At 42.5% G+C, this 21,536-nt stretch overlaps 1 protein-coding gene across 1 annotated transcript in view; it reads right to left on the reverse strand.

Moving 5' to 3' along the window:
- Window positions 1-6,346: 6,346 nt before the first annotated feature.
- Window positions 6,347-21,536, reverse strand: part of SLC9A7 (solute carrier family 9, subfamily A (NHE7, cation proton antiporter 7), member 7) — a 183,156-nt gene continuing 167,966 nt past the window's right edge. The window contains exons 15-17 of the mRNA XM_012652292.1: window positions 18,161-18,243; window positions 11,238-11,343; window positions 6,347-6,839 (exon numbers count right to left, since the gene is read on the reverse strand). Of these exons, the coding sequence (XP_012507746.1) occupies window positions 6,585-6,839; window positions 11,238-11,343; window positions 18,161-18,243 (444 nt within the window). The 3' untranslated portion in view covers window positions 6,347-6,584. The remainder of the gene's footprint in view (window positions 6,840-11,237; window positions 11,344-18,160; window positions 18,244-21,536) is intronic.

Raw genomic sequence — 21,536 nt, forward strand, 5'->3', positions numbered from 1 at the left:
TTTTCCAAAGCCCACAACTGGAATAATCACAACAAAAGTCAGCCCCCAAATGTCCATGCAATTAATCATCCAGTAACACCTGATTGTAACTTTAAGTGCTTTGGATAGCAGATGTCAAGTTCTTCATGCTGTTTACAAGTCCTTTTCTATTTATCTGAGTTTCTCCAACATATATATAGGCCCAGGCAATTTTCCACTGGCCAAGAGTCAAGAGTTGACCATGACATTTGGCAATTCTGTTAAGCCTTTTTAAAAGGTGGCCCTCAGAATGAGAAGGTGACCTCTGCCTTGTGCTCTCATTTCTGCTTTAGGCCTTTTCAAAAGATGGCACAGCAGGCAGACCTTCTCATCCTCTCCAAGGCTCAGGTAGCAGAAAACTGGCTACCCGTGTGTTCCACATGGGCCATGGTTATAGTATACCCTGCTTACGAAAATAAAAGTAACATCAAAAACTTTGGTTTTGCTCTTTACAATTTTTGCTAGCTCTGAGTGACAAGATGTTTGTTAATTTTAAAAAATGTCTATGAAAATTGAAACTGGAAAAAATGGTTTATTTCTAAGTCTTGTTTTGAAAGGATTGTCAAAGAGTCTACTTGTTTTTCCTAGTTAGATGCTAGCATTGGTTTCTACAGTATTTCTCTACATGTTGTTATTAGGTTTTAGTAAGGGAGAAGGTCTTTTCAGGTATCAAAGTAGTGAAAGCAGCATTCAGATGGGTTGTTTCTAAACTACAACTCTTGGACACTAGAGTCCTTCAATTTACTGTATCAGAATGTCACAACTGACAGTGGCAAGCCAGATTCTCACTTAAAGAACAGAAGGATCAGAACTCAATGATACTAATCTAACGTACATGACAAACTTGTTCCTGCACTAAGTAATCTACAGAATCAACATCAAAAGGGAGGCATGAAACTTGTCAAGTTCCTCACTTCTGAAGTGGAATAAGTCATGTACTTATGAGATCAGCAGCTGACTTTCCAGCACCCTCATTCCAGACTACCTTCTGTAGCAAATGGTAAAATCAGCTTTCTCATACACCTCTTAGAACTCACAACAGGTACAAGGTAGGTTTCCAAGTGGAGTTGCTCAGTTGCCCTGCTGCCAATGTTCCCTAAGTGCATTGGTGGTGTTTCTACATTTGGAAATCACTTGTTCACATTAAAGATCCGACATGATTAATTTCCACTGTAGACAAAGACAGGGAGGTATGATTTGGGGGGAGGGGCGATGAGAAACAGACCTCCATTTTTAGAAGGAACTGTTAATTCTTTGCCCCTAGACTGATATGTCCATGGACAGCTGAGATACTGTTTTTGCATGTTTTCTAAAGAGATTTCATTAGTCAATCAAACCACAGAGAACATTTTCGGGTCTAGAGAACACAACTTAAACAGCTCCTTGCTGTTTGCTTGATGAAACATTTGATGTCGCAGTGTGATTTTTGGCTCCAAGGCATCAATGCTTATTTGTCTGGTCACCCCAGTAACTACCTGGGATGGTGGGAGTCCATATGCCCTTCCCGTGCTTGTTTCCTAGGAAGAAATGCAGCCTTATTTAAATTTTAAATTTCCTTCTCTAAGAGAGAAAGTTTAGGTTTCCTGGTAGTTTCCAAAAAGAGTACTAAAAGGAATGGCAGGAGTTTTAAATCTTTTCTATGTCAGGGCTATATAAAAGTGTGCATCTCTTTAATTACCTGCTACCGACACTGCCACCACCATGTCGTAGCAAAATGACCACAACCTTCCACTCTGCTCTGGCAGTAAATGGGCCCACCATTACTCTGAGGAATCCAACGTGGATTGATGCATGGGGACAGGAGAAGATAAAAAGTTTGACTGTAGAGGGGACTATTAATTTAATTCCAGGTTAGGAAACTATTATTAGAGGGAATAGACAGCCTACAGAATGGGAGAAAATATTTGCTCTCTACACATCTGATAAAGGGCTGATAACCAGAATCTATCTAGAACTCAAAAAAATCAACAAGAAAAAATCAAACAACCCCATCAACAAATGGGCAAGCGAAATGAACATAAACTTTTCAAAAGAAGACAGAATAATGGCCAGGAAACATATAAAAAAAATGCTCAACATCTCTAATCATTAGAGAAATGCAAATCAAAACCACAATGAGATGTCACCTAACCCCAGTGAGATTGGCCTCTATCAAAAAAACACAAAACAACAAATGCTGGCGAGGATGCAGAGAGACAGGAACACTCCTACACTGCTGGTGGGACTGCAAATTAGTGCAACCTCTGTGGAAAAGAATTTGGAGATACCTCAGAGAGCTAAAAATAGAAATACCATTCGATCCAGCAATAGCACTATTAGGCATCTACCCAAAAGAGCATAAAACATTCTATGATAAAGACATCTGTACCCAAATGTTTATGGCAGCACAATTCACTATTGCAAGGATGTGGAAACAACCCAAGTGCCCATCAATCCATGAGCGGATTATTAAAATTTGGTATATGTATACAATAGAATATTACTCAATTATAAGAAACGACAGTGATCCAGCACTGCTTATATTTTCCTGGATTGAACTTGAGCCCATTATCCAAAGTGAGGTATCACAAGATTGGAAGAATGGGCTCCACTTGTACTCGCCATCAAATTGGTACTAACTGATGAACACTAGGTGATCACGTGGCAGTAATACTCTCCAGGAATTAGGGGTATGGAGGGGTAAACCCACAACTAAGGGACACAGTGAGCATTGTAGAGAGGAAGAGCATGCCTCTGACCCTTGCTTGGGTGAGGCAAAGACATAAAATGTAACCAAAATGTTTGTACCCTCATAATACCCTGAAATAAAAAAAATTAATTCCAGGTTAAATTTAAAAGACAGCTTCCCGGAAACCTTCATGTTTGATCAATCAGCAGCTCAGTTAAGACAAAAACCTCCTTTTTCCCTCCACAAATAGGAACAAAGATGACAGGTTTTAAATTCCCCCCATAGATACCCTTAAGTCACCCTTCTCTCTCCTTGAGGGCTCTAAGGTTTTCAAACATGATCTTTAAAGTTGCACTTTATGGAGCACATTCTTGAGTTGTGCAAAGATTAGCATGAAACTCTCACAGCTGCCGAGTCTGTATTTATTGATCAATACTCAGTTTGTGCCACATGACTAACAATTAAAAAAAAAAAAACAAACCTTAACTTGCCAGGCCATTCTTTTAAATAAGTTTCCAAATAGGTCCACTATAAGCTCTAGACTAAAAGCTATCAACCTTGGCTGCACTTTGGGAATTCCTGAGGTTCTAAAACAAAGCGTGGACACCAAGGCCCCACCTGAAGCTACTGAATCTGAATCTCTGAGGGGAGAGCTCTTGCACTGATTTTTTTAAAGAAAAACTGGCCAGGTGATCCTAACGTGCCACCAGGGTTGAGAAGCTCTGCTCTAGAACATCTGACTCTGCTAAACTGTCATCCCCTTGACCTGGAACGAGTATGTGTTTAAGATGACTTGAGTTTGCTCTCTCAGAAGATCTTTGAGTTGGATGTACCCTTACTTAGCAGTTTCAATCTGGTTTTATGCCAGCCTGGCAGCAGACAGATGGCCTTGTGTTGAATGGTGTCTGGGCTTTGTGGCACCCTGGTTTTTTCCACACAGCGTAGGCATTCTGTTTCCAGATGTGAAACCATTTTGACGAATGGATTCACCTTCCCAGGACCCCTGGTAAAGTGAGGGTTATTCTCCACATCTTGCAAACAAAAATTAGGACCACCGGTCATAGTGACTTACTTTGATCCACGGAATATTTGTAATCAAATAAGGACTTAGAACACCAGAAAGCAGTTCCAATTTGAAATGTCTGACGGCTTGGGATTAGTGGCAAAAATAAGAAAGAAAGAAAGAACAGCCTGGATTTCCAGCTTCCTAACCCACAAAGAAAGGCTGGGGTAAGGTCACTGAACAAATGCTGCAAATAGGTTTCAGGTACTCTCTTCTCCGGGTAGGCCTTCTAGGTGGGACTCTTGCCCTACACAAACCGTCCCAAACCCATCTTGTTTACATTGGAACTACCCTTTGTCCTAGTCAGCAATTGAGGGGAAGAGGCCACACCATAACTGGGATTTCCTCCCTGTTTCCCCTCTGCTGTCCCCACAGGAAAACCCTGATGGGAAGCCCTCCCCTCTAGTTTTGGTCTTGACAAATCTCCATTTACTTATATTTAAGTAGGTCAGAATAAAATGTTTGCAACAAAGACTACAAGACCCACTGGGGAAAACACAACAATCTATGGATTGATCTAAGACTAGGAAGGGAAATTCAGTGGTTATTTTTTCCTCCCTAAAATGGTAACCTCATATAATCTGCGAAAGCTTCCTAGAAAACAAAAGCCTTGAGGTTAATGGAGACAGGGTGTATCCCACCTGGTTGGCTCTTTTTAAGAGCCATTATCAGGGTATTTTCTCTTAGCTTTTTCCCTCTAAAATTAGGCAAGCAACATAAGAGATAAGCAAGGCTTTATAAAGCCCCAACCAAACAGCCAAACAGCCTATCCCTCCGTCTCTGCAAAAGCACAAACACATCTCACCTTTTAAGTGTATATGGCATGACTGGTCATTACTGAGATAACTCAACTAAATAAAAACTCCTATGCTGGTTCTGGGTCTGAGCTCACACACATCTCCAGGCTTCTGCCAAGCCTGGCAGCTGCTGTCTGCAACCTGACCCCACGACATAAGAACCTCCCTTCCAGGGGCTAAGGAAGCTCTCTCTCTGGCTGTGGGGTGTAGGTCTTCTTAAGTGCTTTACTAGCCTAGGTGACCCCTGGGCCTCATGGGGTTAGGTCCATTCTTTAGCTGTTTTCAAACTTACTATGTCCATGGATGACCCTAAAATCAAAATGGACTTTATTGTACACAGAAAGGAAGGAGGCAAATAAAAATCATTCAATTATATTGAACCACATGAAATTGCCATTCCTGTTTTGAAAAAAATGGTTGAATATCAGCAATTTCACCTGGCTCAACCTAATTAAACGATTTTTTCCAGATTTGCACAAATAATCAACTCAAACACAAAGCTGTGAAGCAATGTCTTATTTAAAAATGAACCATAAAAATATTAGTTAAGAATATTAAGTGGCTGATTTCATCATGGGTACACTAGACTGGGACACTATTTTGTCTGTCATAATAAGAAAAACACACACATTATGAAAGCATTTTTTAGAAACTGGGTTGCCCAAAAAATGCTAGCACTGAAGCATAGAGACATGGGGTGAAACTGAAACTTTTTCCAAGAGTTCTTTCAGTATTTCAGTACTACAGGTGTGAGCAGATAGAAGAGCTCACAAAGAAAGAACCCAAACTAAAAACCTAAATTTCAAACCACACCCACACATTAAGCTGGTGCAACAGCCTTTCCAGATACCAAGAAAATGACCCTTCTCTGCATGGCACTCAGCAATGTAAAGACATGTGGAATTTTAAACTTACAATAGACGACAGAACCTTCCACCAGGTTGAATAATGCTTACTTTTCCACTGACTTGCCTCTGATTCCTCACGTGGCCATTGAAATCTCATGTGTTCTTCAGCCCAAAGTTTGGAATTCTACCCAGTCTCAAGACTACTATCTTATGTTTCCTTTGCAGTTAATTTTTTTGCATTGGGATTCTTTCCCTCTGAATTCTAGCCTATTGCTTCTTAGGCTTCTTGCTGCCTTCTCTTTCCCAAATACAAGCATCCTACAAATTTTGGTGCTATTTCTAAGCCCACTACTTAGTAGACACTTCAGTCCTAGTAATCATTTCCCAGGCAGTCAGCTCATACAGTAGCCCTCAAAAGTTGAGTGCTTTTTGCAGTAATATCATCATTGGCTGCTAAATACTTCCTTTCCTCAGATTAATTTAAAAACAACAGTATAACACTATTTGCCTTTGGTTTTAAACATTTCAGTAACTTCTTTATGGAGATTTCCAGAGAAGGAACTATAATTCTTTCCTCCATGTTGAAATGTTCATGGATATATTTTCAAATCTTCAGTCTAGAAGAAACACAGGTAGCATCAAAGTCAGGAATCCTGATACGAGGTTGAAGTCACACTGCCTTTGTTGCCAGAGCCTCCACTCAGATTGCTTTTTCGTGTTTTCTGTCCCACTTAACGCCATTTCCCATAATCCTTGGAGGTCTAATTTTGATTCCTTCACGATCTTTTTTCTAGCCTCTTCTCCCCTAACTTGATATTCCTACAGCCAGCTAGACTTGCACTGCTGTGTACTGAGATGCGGCCTCTGTGGGAGGAATCCCGGGCACCTGCCTCACCTTGTTCAGATACTGCAGGCGAATGAATTAAGAGACCATTAAAGCATGCTATTTTTGTGTTTAACTCTGAAACACTATGTGAAAAATTGGAAATAGGTCTGCATTTGTCTTATAGATACTTTGCCTCGCCATCTGCATCTTGGGTTAAATTTTAAGCGTTACGATAGCTTCAGACCCCAATAAAATAGAATCGTTAGTTCAATCCAGTCAATGCCCCACCTCAAACACTGGGGCTTGCAGCCATCCTCACCCCACGGGGAGCCTACCCCATCACTTCAGGGTTTGGGGGGGAAAGTCAGGAGTTATTATCCTCCAGAGGAAACACGAGGCGGGTGCCCCAGCTCGAGACCTTCTGGTCTCCCATTCCCAGATCTCGCTCCAGCACTTCCTCGGAGCTACTCTTCGTTCTCCGACCGCCCTCGAGACTTGTGGAGGCTGTGTGGGAGCCTGAGGAGCCATTCGCAGTCACTGTGCTATCTCCGTAGGTCAAAGTGAGGTCGCCCTCGGTCAGGATGAAATCAGAGTCTTCCTCTCGCAGCGGCTCTTGGTTCTGAAAAGCACAACCAACAACAACAACAACAAAAATGGGAGACTGATATCCTCCAGGGCTGAAGCCAACCCAACCCCAATTCCTCGTCTGAAAACTGAGGATTATAGAACTTGCCTGCCTTGAGCCTCTAGCATGGCAACCGGATATAAACTGTAGAGTGCTATTTCATCCAAGGCACTGTTGCTGGGACCAGGATTTAGAACACCAGAACCCCCACCTGGATGATAAACCACCAAAGGGCAGTGAGTGACCTCCTTCTCCATGTCTTCTCTTTTCTCAGTAGGCCTTCTGGGTGGGCCTCTTGCCCTACACAAACCATCCCAAACCCACCTTGTTTACATTTGAACTGCTCTTTGTCCTAGTCAGCAACTGACGGGAAGAGGACAAACCATAATTAGGATTTCCTCCCTGTTTCCTCTCTGCTGTCCCCACAGGAAAACCCTGATGGCAAGCCCTGCCCTCTATATCCTCGGGTGGCTGAAATGAGTAACAGAGAGGGAGAGTACATTTTACTGAGCATGTATTACGTGCCTGCCAGGGACTTCACATAAGCTCTCATTTGATCCTCACCCCTCCCCTATGAAGGTGTGAATGCTCTTATCACAGAGCAGAAAACCTGAGCTAAGAGAGCCTATGAAACATGCCTGAAGTTGTCCAGCTGATGGGAAGCAGAATTAGAATTTATGCTGCCTCCACACTGGTTTTACCCACATAAAGCATGTGAAAAATTGCCCTGTCAGGAAAAGGACTGGAATGGCACGTCACGCAGTAGTTGTAGTACACAAGGCGGGCCTTAGCAAAACTGAGCCATCTGAACTACCAGATGGTGGGGAGAGTGTCGGGAGACAGCGCGAAGTCAGACAGAACCTTTCACTCTCCAATAGGTTTAACAAGCAAAACAAAGGGAGGGCCATGACCCAGCTTCCTCGCTGCACTGAGGCCTGTCAAACACCACAGATGGCCTGGAACAGCCAACACGCAGTGTCAAACGCTCTGGGTAAACTGCTCTTTTCTCTCCTGTTTCCCGTTGTCCTTCAAAGCTCATCTGAAGTCCTGCATCCTCTACACCACAAGGGCCTCTAGGACACCGAACCAGTCTCCCTGCCCCCCTCACATCCTGCTCAGTCACACTGCCCAAGGCTGTGGGCAGATTCCCCCAGGTCAGTGCCTGGACTGCCTAGCTAGATGATAAACCAGCAAAGGGCAGTGACCTCCTTCTCCGCTTCCTGGCATCTTCCTCAATGGTGCTTACCTCACAGGAGGTGCTAAGTGAATGCCTGATAAATGCTCCAAGCTAGGAAACATTCATGGGTTGAGTCTCGCTCGCTTCTCCTCTCCCAGCCTGTTTCTGTGCACTTGCTGGCGACACGCACATGGTTGTTTTCTGCATTGTTTCTCAGTGATGCCGAATTCACACACAGTCCACAGTGTGACTCCACTTAACCAATGTTCTGGCATTTTTAACAGGCAAGCATGCAACTCCTCTCGCTTGCTGCCTCAAACCCCCACTGGAATGAAGCAGGGTGCAAATGCGCAATCAAATAAAAATCCTGTACCCAGGCAGACATTTAGAGCGCTGTTCCAAATCTCCCTCCAAAGTCTCAAATTTCATCCTCTTCATTTGTGTTTAAAAGGTCCTGAAGCTCAATCTGCTCTACGGTTGTTTTCTTAACAACAAATGAGACCATGTGCCCCATCTGAGTGTCCAGCTTCCAGGGAGTCCTCCTTCCCTGTCTTAACATGTTCCGGTTCTCCTGTTCGTACATGTGCTAAATCATGTTCGATCTCGGTCAAAAGATCTCTGCCAGGGCTCTTAGCTCCCAATTTTCAGGGAGATGGTCTTGGCATGTATTTTACCAGTTTAAGGTTTGGAGCCACAGAGGGACAGAGACAAACATGGGACAACTGCATGTGAGAGTAATTCTGCAAATGGAGGAAAGCCCCCCACAGCACCACAGAGGAGACCCCAGCATGAACGCTGGGGTGGCCTGCTCTGACTCCTCACAGAGGAGTGTCTGCTGCTGGCTGGGACCCTGGGCAGGACCCCAGCCCAGAGCAGCAGCAGTATGGAGGGTGATTCTTACTGGAAGCCCAAGTCACCCTATTGAGGTTGGCTGTGGGGCATCCACAGGCCAGACATGATCCCCGAAAGAAAACCTTGAGCAGTCTCTTGAACTGGTGAGGAAAATGCTTTGAACTTATGTGATTCTAAGTTTATTGAGTTTATGCTGAGTTCAAACTAGTCTGGATATTCCTAATCTATGAGCAAGGGGAATAATTAGTAAACTTCAGATAAGGTGAAGTTTTAATAAGTTCTTAATAGTGGGTTAGTTGTTTTACTATTACATAGACATGAAAAGTGACCCCTGTTAGAACCTAATTGAGATGGAAGGATTTACAAATTGTTCAGAAGAGACCAGAGAGAGCTAGGAGACAATGTATAAACCCAGCAAAACTTAAAATCAGAAGGTATAATCACACTTGGAGCTTCGTTAGTGGGAGAAGCAGAGCTGCCATGTCGGCACTCTTTGTCTTTGATGACTAAACCCATCCAAATGGCTCCTACGGCCAGTGCAGACGGAGGGCCGCAGTGCGCGAACCATGCAGCAGTTAGCGCTAGCCGGCTTTTCTGAAGTAAGCTAGTAGCAGGTCTGAGAAATTATAAAACTAACTTTATAATCTATTGGTTTGTATCCTTCTGACCTAAAAGGTAACTAGCATTATTATGTAGGCTGACGGTACATTAAAAACTTACCACGGCATTAAAAATCACTTTACAAACTGGGAACAGTTCTAGGGAAATGGTGTTCTCACCATCCTACCCATTTCTTCTTGTAATTTAAAACCAGTTTATCGTAGGTGGCACAGGAATTTCATTTTGATCTGGGGAGGAGCTGGGGGCAACGGAAGGCTCAACTATCTTTAAGAGAAGTCAAAAAAAAAAAAAAAGAGAGAAGGAGGAGACATGAACACTGCTGTCTGTTACATGTGGTGAAAATTCAAACAAAAGGCTGTGGCAGAACTGCATTTTTACCAGGCAAAACCTGCTCTCCCAAAGGGGTAAATCCAGTAGCCCAGCTGGGTTTGTAGGCGTAAAGCTCTGTGGCTGCCCGCCAGGCCTTTTCAATAGTGGCCTTCCTCTGAAGGAGCCGGGGAGGGGCCTGAGTGCCTTGTGATGACAGACACACGGCGCCTACTCTCTGCGAGGCTCTCCCACTGCACGGCAGTAGCAGGTTTAGGACCCATGGTGACTTGGCAGTTGGTATGCCTGTTCTTGAAGGAAGAGCACACTGCATCCTCCAATCTTGGGCGCTCTGATGTGGCTGCCCTTCCCCCTGCCCCAGTGCCCCCATCTAGCTATGGTGTCTACATCTCTCTCCCCTCTGTGCCACCTGAGTGTGTGCCACCCCTGTTAGAACTTACCTGTTTAGGGCCCTTCTCTCCCAGACCTGGGCTTCGCATTCTGTTTTGTCATCACTGATCAAGTAAACTGCAGGTCATTTGCTAAGTATTTGAAGACCTGCATTAGGCTCCCAGCGCTGCCAATTACGGACTGTGGACAACTCCCATCATCACTGAGCTACACTTTCCTCATCTGTAACACCACAGGACCTGCTTATTCACGGTATGGCCAAGAGAACAAAATTAGCCTTTGTGAGCTGTTAAGCTGTACACAAATTTAAGGAGTTCTTCTCTCCTTGAGTATAATGATTGTGTTAATGACAAGCTGATGAGGATGGCTGAGGAGAGATGGGGAAGAAGAAAGGCCTTTGACCTCTCCTCCCACGCCCTCCGTGTGGTAGCTGCTTGCTCTCCCCACCTCTCCACCCTGCAACCCACGTGAGAAGTTCAAGGGCCAGCCCTGAATCTAAGCTATCCACCAGTGTGGGTGTTCAAAAGAACATACTGTGCCGAGTCTATTTCTAGAATCTGAAAATGGAAAGAAAGGCCTAACCACATCAACATAAATAAACCATTTACAAAAGGAATCCTTACATTTGTGAAAGGTTTTGTCGTTTACAGTGCATCTTTACGGACCTAATCGTTTAACTCTCCCAGCCAGCCTGTACTACTAGGCCCATTTTACAGATTAGAAAACTGAGGTGCAGAGCACTTCTATGGCCTACCAGGGCTTGGATTCCAATTTAGTTGTTCTGATTCCAAATCTAGTGTTCTTTCTACTCCACCACAGCTGCCAATGTTGGGGAACCCCATAATCCTGGTAAAAGGTTTCTCTGGTACTGTGTAAAATATATAAACATATGTAAGCTGGCCATTTCTAGTCATCTTATTAAAGAAGCAAAATCCGTGGATTTGCAGGCAGGAGTGTGATGGTTTCTTCTCTCCAGGTAAGGGAGCATCGTGAGCAGGACTACAGCCCTGACCTGCTGTACTTACGTCGTACACCTGGGGACTAGTCAGACACCGAGCCAGCAGGCCACACCAGGTGGGAAGAGTGGTGGTTAGTGGGGGGCCACTGTGTGTGAGGATGGGCTTCAAGTAACTTTAAGATGGGAATTAAGGAAAAATGGCTGCGAAAGAAAACACACACACACACCAAAATGTGTTTAAAATCCCACAGTAAATCATCCAACATTCTACCCATAAAAAGCTTCTTTTTCCCCTTTTACCAGTGTGATACAGGAAATACTTGTACCCTACAACAATTTGAATCAAAGGGTAAGCTAGCCCTATTAGCCTTAAATGGTAACTGTTAACTCTCAGGTTGGCAATTCCCAATTTTCAGTTAAAAAGCGTATTTGATTAATTAGAACCCCCTTCTCCCTTCTTTGTCATGTTGAATGAGAGTTTTGCTTTCAGTCAGCATTTCGGCTTCTGACACGCAAACAGCCCAGGTGCTGGAAATAGGAAATAGTGTACCTGGAATGGGGGGTCGTGGCCCCTGGGTCCCCTCTGCTTTTGTTCTCTGCAAGTATTCTTATAAAGCACTCTACCCAGATGGCACATGGTGGAAATGCCGGAGTTGGACAGGACCTTAGACGTGGGCTGGGGCTACTACAAAGGCGGAAGCTGAGACTTGGCGAGGTGAAATGATTTCAGCAAGGTTACTCGTACCGTAATCTCCCAACTTCCCACACAGCACTATTCTTTACTCTACCCCCGGCTTCTCTCCCAGACTCTAACACAAGGCTTCTCAACTTTGACACTGTTGACATTTGGGGCCAGATCATTCTTTGTTGTGGGGAGTTGCTCTGTGCCTGGTAGGAGGTTGAGCAACATCCCTGGACTCTACCCACTACAGATGCCCCTCAACTTATGATGGGGCTACATCCTGACAAACCCATCGAAAGCTGAAAATATCACCAGTTGAAAATGCATTTAATACACCTAACCTATCGAACACCACAGCTTAGCCTAGCCTACCTTAACTGTGGTCAGAACACTTACATTAGCCTACAGTTGGGCCAAATCACCTCACGCAAAGCGTATTTTATAATAAAGTATTCAATATCTGATGTAATTTATCAAATGCTGTACTGAAAGTGAAAACTAGAATGGCTGTATGGGTACCTGAAGTATGGTTTCTACTGAACATGTATCATTTTCACACCATCATAACGTCAAAAAGCCGTAAGTTGAACCATTGTAAATTGGGGACCGTCTGTTGATGTCAGTAGCATCCCTAGCCCCTTCCTCAAATTGTGACAATCAAAAATGTCTCCAAAAATTACCAAATGTTTCTTGGGAAGCAAATTTGCCCTCGGTTGTGACCACTGCTCTAGATGAAGCAGAGAGTGGAAAGCTCAGGGTTTCTCTCTCAGTGAATATCGGAGCTGTTGAACCCACAGCCCCTTGTGGGAAGCACCAGGAAGCACCGATCACATTATGATAGAGCCTGGACCATTTCTAAGACCCATAGCCTAAGCAACATGGACAAGGTGGAGTCTCAGATGGCCACCTTGACTACAGGGATGGCCAAGACACTTTAAAGGTAAGCAGATGCCACAGCTGTGTGTACCTAAGAGGACACTGTTAGGAGCACCATGACTTCTCATGTTCATTTAAAGCAGCACCAGAGAAATGCAGCTCTCTCTAGAGGAGATGGAAGGAAGATACTGGGGAATGCTTCTAGTTTGGAATTACTCAACCAAGGAGGATGTGAGGGCTCAGCTGGAGCTCTTCACACACAGAACCAGCTCCCCTTTGACTGCTCTCCTTGAATCGCATTGCTGGGGAGAGGTACAGGCCAGGTACTCTTCCCATTTGGGAACAGCACCCACAGGCCTGCCAATTTTCTTGTGTCTTTGTCTCAGAAGATGACAGAGACTCAGATCTGTGGAATGACAAATAAGCAAAGGTCAAGGGGAACCCAGAAGCCGCCTTTCAGTTCCTGCCTCAGGCTCCTCAAAGACAAGCTCTCTCTTCTCCTAATCCAGAAGGCCCTCTGACAATTTCTTCAAAAAAAGAAAATATATATATGTACACACACATACAAGCTTCTAAATATTCAAATGGTTGGAAGGGCACAAAATGAAACATCAAGTCTCTCTTTTCTACTCTAGTTGTTCTGGTAATTACCATTACAACTTTATATAATACATTTTTTCCTCGCATTTCCTGACTTCCAAACTTTAGTTAGAGGCTTTAAACTCCCTCCTATGAAGGATGGTTAAGTTTAATTCATTTACACTCTTGTCTCTGCTTTCCAATTTTTTTCGTTTCCAATCTTATTATAATTAATTTTATAATGCAGATATATAACATTTGCTTTCTATTTTATAACTAATAAGTAAACTTTATCTAGAGATTGAGTCTAAGTGTTAAAAACCAATAAACGGCATTTGTAATAACGTCATTGTATGAATGTTCACTGTAGAATCAGAGTGGTTAGAGCAATATAAAAAGAAATGGAATACACTATTATTTAAACTTTGTCAATCAGAAGAAAACCCTTGAGTGTCTTGCTAAATAAAGGATCTTCTTTTAACTTGTAAAAAATGTGTTCACTTCTTCTGGGTTATAACAATCATTGTTTCTTTGATGTTGTCGCCTTTGTTGGACTTTTGTTTTATTTGATCCTCATGTTATTTTTCTTCCTTCCTATAGGATCTGCTTGTCACTAAACTTTCTGAATTCTTACATGTCTGAAATCTACCCTTCTTTATTCTCTCCTTTTTGATTGGCAGTTTAGGTGTAGAACTCTAGGTTCAGACTTCTTTATTTCATCCTAGAACTTTGAAGATATTGCTCAACTGTATTCTAACATCCAATTTTATCCATGAGAAGCCTGATCCTCGTCCTTTGAAGGCTGCCTATCTTTCTCTTTGGAAGCCTCAAAGATTCCCTCTTTTTCTCTGGTAGTTATGGAATGTCCCAAGAATGTGTCCATTTATCCTACTCACATTTGGCAGGCCCTTGCACTCTGGAGACAACTGTCTTTGTTAGCTAAGGTAGTTTTTCTTCTATTATTTCTTTGGTACTTCTTTTTCTCCATAGGCTCCATACTCACCTTTCAGATCCTGTTAAATGATTTGGACCAGCTAGGTCTCACCTCCACATCTTGAAAGTCTCCTCCTCTTACACATCTCTGACTTTTTGCTCTAATTCTTGTTTATTTTTCTCAAGTTTATCTTCCAGATCAACAATTCGTCATGTTCAAGTTGTTAAACTATCCATTATATTTTTTTATTAATTTCAGAAACTTCATATTTTTAATTTCTAAGAATTTCTTCTTGTTTACTTCTTTTTCTAATAATCTGCTCTTGTAACTGGAAAAACCTCTCAATACTCTAAGGATTTTATTACAAAAATAAAAAATTAAATATTTGGAATTGTTTAATTACTTTGGCACCCCTATCCTCACGTCTTTATTTAGTTTCTCTGTTCATCAGGCAGGCTGGGGACTCCTACCATGGCCAAAGTTGCAGGGGGGGTTACTTTGAGAAGAAAAATCTTTGGTGCGCTCAAGATCTCTTTCTCTACAAGCCTTCCCCAGGCAGTGTCTCTACTTTCTTTAGAGATGTATGGCCCGGAGAGAAAATTAACAGTTATTTCGGTTGATCTGTTGACACAGAAAGTACCTGTTGCAGGTACTCCTGACAATATTCTTTCATAAATCACCTGGAAAAACTGACTTATGACTCACTTTTGTCTTGGGCTACAGTTTTCTCTGCTGTAATTCCCTCTACCGTTGGTCTTCCAAGTAGAGGAAAATATCTCTTTTTGCGATTTCAATGAAGCCTGGGGAGAAAAGGGTGGTATATGTGTGTGCTGACTCTCATCTTATAGTAGAAGCCCATCTATCCCACGCTAAGGCTTGTTCAGGGAAGGAGGTCCCACACTCCCTCCTGTCGGCCTGTGGGAGTCATTCATGTCCAGCTGAACTCTATTCTGATGCAGCCAAAGCCCACATTTTCTTGTTAGATCATCTGTTGGGGCTAGAGAATGAATCACAGTCACCTTCCTCATTTAATTCTTCAAATTCTTTATGCCTGCTTATGTTCTTTCTTAGTTTCTCTTCTCCAAACTAAAAAGTGGAAATCCCAAAGTCACTAAAATTTAGATTCAGATGGGACTTTAGTGATGATTCCTCTTTGTCTTCAAAGAATCAATTTCTTATCACTTAAGCATGTTGCCATTCTCCTGTGGATACTCTTCAATTTGCTCTACATACTTTCTTAGCCCAGTGAGCAACATGCATTCTGGATAACAATGTAGACAAAGTTCATGTGGCTTAAAAAAAAAATCCCTGGGGGTTCTATTTCAGTTAGTAGCAAACAAGGTAATTTGAACCAACCTTTTCCACTGAGAACTAGAAAAGCTGGGCAAAATAAAACAAGACAAAACCTTCTGTTTGATGGCTTCAGAAAGCTACCAAGGCAGTGACAAGAGCCCGAATCTGGGAGAAGGATAGCCAAGAGGTGAGCCTCGCACTTGGTGAACCACGATTTCCCTAAAGGCACCTGAGAAGCTCAGCAGAGCATCTGGCAGATTCACAAAGACAGAGTCTGACAAAAATCGGAGTCCGGGGCCCACAAAGGAAGAAGACGTAAACACCCCAGGCTTTAGGTGGGGACCCAGGAAAAAGGGCAAAGAAAAAACAGAGTAATCCTCACAGGAACTGATGCCTGGCTTCACATCACCTTCATTCCTGGTTGGATTAAGGTAATCTGGAATTGCCAATACCCCTAGCTTAGCCACTGACCAGATGTGAGCTTAAACCACCTCTGAAGGATGATAATCTCATCCAGAGCATTGCAAATTATCTCTAGATTTTTTCACTTCCCATGATTGTCACTCAGTAGAAAAAATACACAGAAGATAATGCAATAAAGCTTCTAGAAGATAACACAGGAAATTGGCTTCATGACTTTGGGGTAGGCAAGGATTTCTGAAAAAGGACACAAAAGATACTAACTAGAATGGAAAAGATCAATAAATTAGATTAAGACCTTTTGTTCATCAAAAGATTCTACTTAAAAAGTGAAAAGGCACATTACAAAGTAGGGGAAGATATTATAATCACATATAATTGCAAAAGACTCATACCCAGAATACATAAAGAACTCTACAAATCAGTAAGAAAAAGGCAGAAAACCGAATAGAAAAATGGGCAAGAGACTTAAATAGGGACTTCACAAAGGAACAAACCAAATAGCCAGTAAATATATGTTAAGGTGCTCAACCCTATAGTCATCAGACAAACACAAATTAAAGCCACAATGAAATACCACTACAAACCCACTAGAACAGCTAAAATTAAAAAGACTGACAATACCAACTGTTGGTGAGGACGTGGAGCAATTGTAAATCTCATACACCAGAGGTGCATGTGTAAAGTAGTTATACTCACTATTTTGGAAAACTGGCACTGTCTTCTAAAGTTGGACCTACTCATGTCCTATGACTCAGCAATTTCACTCCTGGGTATATTCCCAACAAAAATATATGTATACATTCACCAAAAGACATGTACCAGAATGTTCATAGAAGTATTTTTCATAGTAGTTCCAAACTGGAAACAAGCCACATGTTTGTCAATAATAGAATGATAAATTGTGATATACTCATAAAACAAATTACTATGGAGCAATAAGAACAAATGACCTAGAGCTATACAGGACAACACAGGTGAATCATACAAATGATGGCAGGCCAAATAAACCAGATACTAAAATATATATATTGTATAATCCTATTTATATAAAGTTAAAAAACAAGTAAAACTATTAAGTGTTGCTAGAAGTCAGGAGAGTGGTTACATTTGGGGAGGAAGGAGGGATAGTAATTCGGTTACAGCATGAGGGGAGCTGGTAATTTTGTGTTTCTTCACTGGATTGGTGTTATATTAATGTGTTTATTTTGTGATAATTTACTGAGCACTTATGATTTCCATACTTTTCTGTATATCTGTTATACTTCAATAAAAAATTTTGTGGCCAGGTACGGTGGCTCACACCTGTAATCCCAGCACATTGGAAGGCCGAGATGGGAGGATCGCTTGAGGTCGGGAGTTTCAGATCAGCCTGAGCAATACAGTGAGACCCTGCCTCTACAAAAAATAAAAAAATAAAAAAAATAGCTGTGCATGGTGGTGTACACCTGTAGTCCTAGCTACTCGGGAGGCTGAGGCAGGAGGATTGCTTCACTTGAGCCCAGGAGTTCCAGGTGGCAGTGAGCTATAATCACACCACTGCACTCCAGCCTGGGTGACAAAGCAAGACCCTGTCTCTTAAAAAAAAACTCTTAAACATTTTCCAAGTCCCCAAAGACCATATATAATAAGCCACCTGCCTGTTTGATCTTGGTTTTGATTGATCTTGGTTAAACAAGGTTTAACTTGTTGGTTTTTAATTTTTATTTGGGACCAAGTGAATCTACTAGCACAGGGTCTCCCCTGCATGTGGCCCACTTATACCACTATCAAATCACACAAGATCAGATTTGGCTGAGTGCCCCCAATAGGAATTATCCTCCTTATGTGGGTTAACAGCTAAAACTCCATTTCCCTTCCTGACCACAGCATGATGACCACAGCATGATTCTTTGTGTAATTTTAACCTAATTCACCTACAAAGGCATAGTTCCCCTGGACATAAAGCTCTCAAGAGCCACATGAGTGTACCAGGCTGTGGATTGGCTACTCTAAGGATATGCAAACATTCCTCTTAGCCAGAGAGATGCTCATCAGGACTACCTGTGGTTGAATGATCAGTGCACGTGTCCCATGAAAGGACTGACTACACCTGTCCCAAGCACTCATCTTTCCTTACTCATCGGAAGTCATTCACCAAAAATTCAACAAGAGGATTTCATCATCAATGTTTCACCAACACAGGGGATGCCGCTTAAAAGGATACTTGTGGTCAAAGCTGTACCACAGCCTGAATATCCACGCGCTCTCCTGCTTTGTCCGGTTTCCTCTGGCAGAATCTGGGCCGTCCTAGGAACAAACAAGAGGACATAGTTGCACAAAAAGGGATCTCAAAGAAGGGAGGGAAAGCTTCTTTTTTAACTATAATTTTTATAGATCTAGAGCTCAGAGTCAAACATCCCATATCACCAAAGTTTCAAAGATATATTGGAAGGGAATATTTGGGCAGAAATTGAATAAACCCAAAAGGCAGAAAAAGCAATCCTCAAAGTGAAAAGACTTGTTTATGTCTGTGGGTGCATCAACTCAATGTAGTACAAAATTTCTTTAGGCATTTTTATTGCAATTTTCCTCAAAGTGCCTTTCAGCAGATTAATTACCCAAAAATAGTCTAGATCCTAATGGACCAAAATTGATTTATAGAGAATATTTTTAAAAGCATCTGTGAAACCAACTTACCAGACTGCCCCAACCCCACCATCCTAAGCAGGCCTGGGAAACCACACTTTGTTGAGTTTCTTGACAAACTAGCCAAGGCTTCTCTGTGGTCCTTATTCCAGGCACCTAACATTGTGCTCCAGGTGTCGAGGTCACTTGTTTCCCTACCAGCTTTAGGAAGGTGGGGTCAGTGGGCAGGGGAAACAGAGCCCCGACTAGCAATTCTGTTATTTTATCTACCCTCAAGTAGCAAGTTCCTTGCTGCTCTTTGCATGCCCTTCCAACTCAAATATCTCCGTCACTGAATTTTCAAAATAACCTGCAAAATCAAATATTCACTTGAGGTCTAGGAAATCTAGACATTACAAGTATCATAAACAGCACAATTAATATGAAAATCCGATTGACTGCAGCAATTTGAGGGCACTAGTGGGGCTCTGAAAGTATAGATGGCTTGTGGAGCACAGCCATTTTTCTCATCATCCTCTTTAATATCACAGGGAGAGGCAACTCTGCAAGTGAGGGACAATCGACAGTCACCGAATAAAACTTGAACCAAAATTGCAAGCAGTTCTAAATCACAGTGAGTGTCAATTCTACCTGTAATAGCAATGCCAAGGATTGATCAGAGATCTTTGAGAAGCTAAGCATATAGACAAGTAGAAGGAAGAAAATTACAAAGCACTATTTACATTCCTAAAGTTCCCAACAGCAAAGATTATTTTTAAAAATTGAATCCCCATGGTATTTCAGGAATGTTCAGTGACGGATATGGAAACAGCTTAGTTTAACAGGCCCTTCTGTGGATGAGGAAATGTAAATAAGGAGACACCCCAGAGACCAATTTTATTTTACATTTTTATAAATCATGTGGAAGAAAGAGGGTACAGAAATGTCTCTACTTGCAGATAACAATTGTTCCTTTGGATAACTGATCACCAACCCAATGACAACTCTAAGAAGATTTCAAAATGCCACATGACTAAGTAGAAAATTGGTAGATGACCTTTCTGATAGGCAAATATTTTTATGGAAAAATCAAATGGTTCTTTACAAAGTGATAGGCTCTAGGCTCTCAGTTCTAATTAGTACCTGCAAAATTTTACTAAAGAATAAACTAGCAAGATGATAAACATCACCAGGAAGGATATCATAAACCATCAGCTACAAAACAAGTCCTTCAAAGTCAGTTTCTTCTACTCCTTCCCTTAAATCAACAAGAAAAACAACAAACCCTATTCTGTCATTTCTTAACCTCTGCAAAACCACAAGTATTTATTATCACCTGGAATACTTAAGTTCTTGCCATCTCATCTCAAGGAAGCTACAAGAGACTTATATAAGCCCCAAAAGGGACAATTAAAATGAGTTAAGCAAAGGAGGGGCAAAGGTCTCAGGCTACAGAAAGATATGCCTGTAATCCACAAATCAGATAAAGTGACCTCAGACTCCAGAGCAAATCCCAACTAAGAGACAACCTTTAAAGGCTAGGGGATAGTTCAGGACAAATCAAAGGTGTAACCTTGCGAAAAGGGCGTTAAACAACTTCTTATTCCAAGAGATGGTGCCAGAAGCATGATTAGGTATGGGAAGAACTTAGACAAATCCATGTATGGTGGCTTTGGGGAAATCAGGGTGGTTCTGTGGAATAGAACTAATTTTTTAAGCTGACCCAGAAGATAACCAACGATTGCTTCACCACGTGATCTGAACTGCTATTACAGAGAAGCCAGGAGAGCCCTTTCTGTGGGCTCCAAACAGTACAAGGCTGAGCAGGGGTCACTGTGGGGGAAGGGAAGGCCTCTTTCCTGGCTGCACTTGGAGACTCTTGGATTTCCATTCCTGTGCTGCCCACAGAAAAAGCAGAGACTTGCTCTTTTACCACACCCATCCTCAAAACCCACATTCCCACCAGCAGGGTTCATACCTCATGTCTTTAGCTCAGGCTACTTCTAGAGCCTGGAATATCCTTTCTTCCTCTCATCTCCTCCCTACCATGGCACCTACCTGGCTGACCTCTATTCATCTTTCAAGGCCGTGCACAAGCTTGGCTTCTCTGCAAAATGGTTCAAAAGCAACAGAGTGCTCCAAGAGGTGGAGGTGTGGACATCACAGGCTCTCTCAACAGACTAGCTGGGTCCTGACTGCCACTGTGTGACTGTGAGCAAGTTACCTAACCTTTCTGTGCTTGAGTGTCCTCACTGTAAAATGGAGATATAAATAATTTCCTACCTCACAGGGGCATTATGAGGCTATGATATTATGATACAACAAGAAATATACTATACATGGTCTTCACCCCGGTTCCTGGCACAAAACTCGTAAAATCCTTGGAATTTCCTGAGTGGTTCGGATGATAGGAGCATCTTTTATTCATAATAAGCTCCTTTCAAGCATACCTCAGTTAATGCTAATGAGGTGACTTTTGGAGGATGGGGGCTGGTTGCCAGAGGAACCAACCATGTGATTAGAGGGTTGGAACTTTCAGCCCCACCCCCGATCTCCAGGAGGGGACAGGGACTAGGGATTGAGTAAATTATCAATGAGATGGCCAATGATTTAATCAGTCATGCCTACGTAACGGGACCTCCATAAAACCCTAAAGGATGGGGTTCAGAGAGCTTCCAAGACGGCTCCACGCACTCCAATCCCCAACCCCTGCCATACGCATCTCTTCCATTTGGCTGTTCCTATGTTGTACTCTTTATAATAAACTGGTAATAGTAAGTAAAGTGCTTTCCTAGGTTCTATGAGTCATTCTAGCAAATTATTGCACCTGAGGAGTGGGTCACGGGAACCCCTGATATGTAGCCAGTCAGAAGTACAGGACACAACCTGGGACTTGCGACTAGTGTCTGAAGGGAGGGCAGTCTTGTGGGACTGAGCCTTAACCTGTGGGGTCTGAGCTAACTCCAGACAGTTAG

This window comes from Propithecus coquereli, unplaced genomic scaffold (assembly GCF_000956105.1).
Source record: "Propithecus coquereli isolate 6110/MARCELLA unplaced genomic scaffold, Pcoq_1.0 Scaffold388, whole genome shotgun sequence".
Lineage (NCBI taxonomy): Eukaryota > Metazoa > Chordata > Mammalia > Primates > Indriidae > Propithecus > Propithecus coquereli.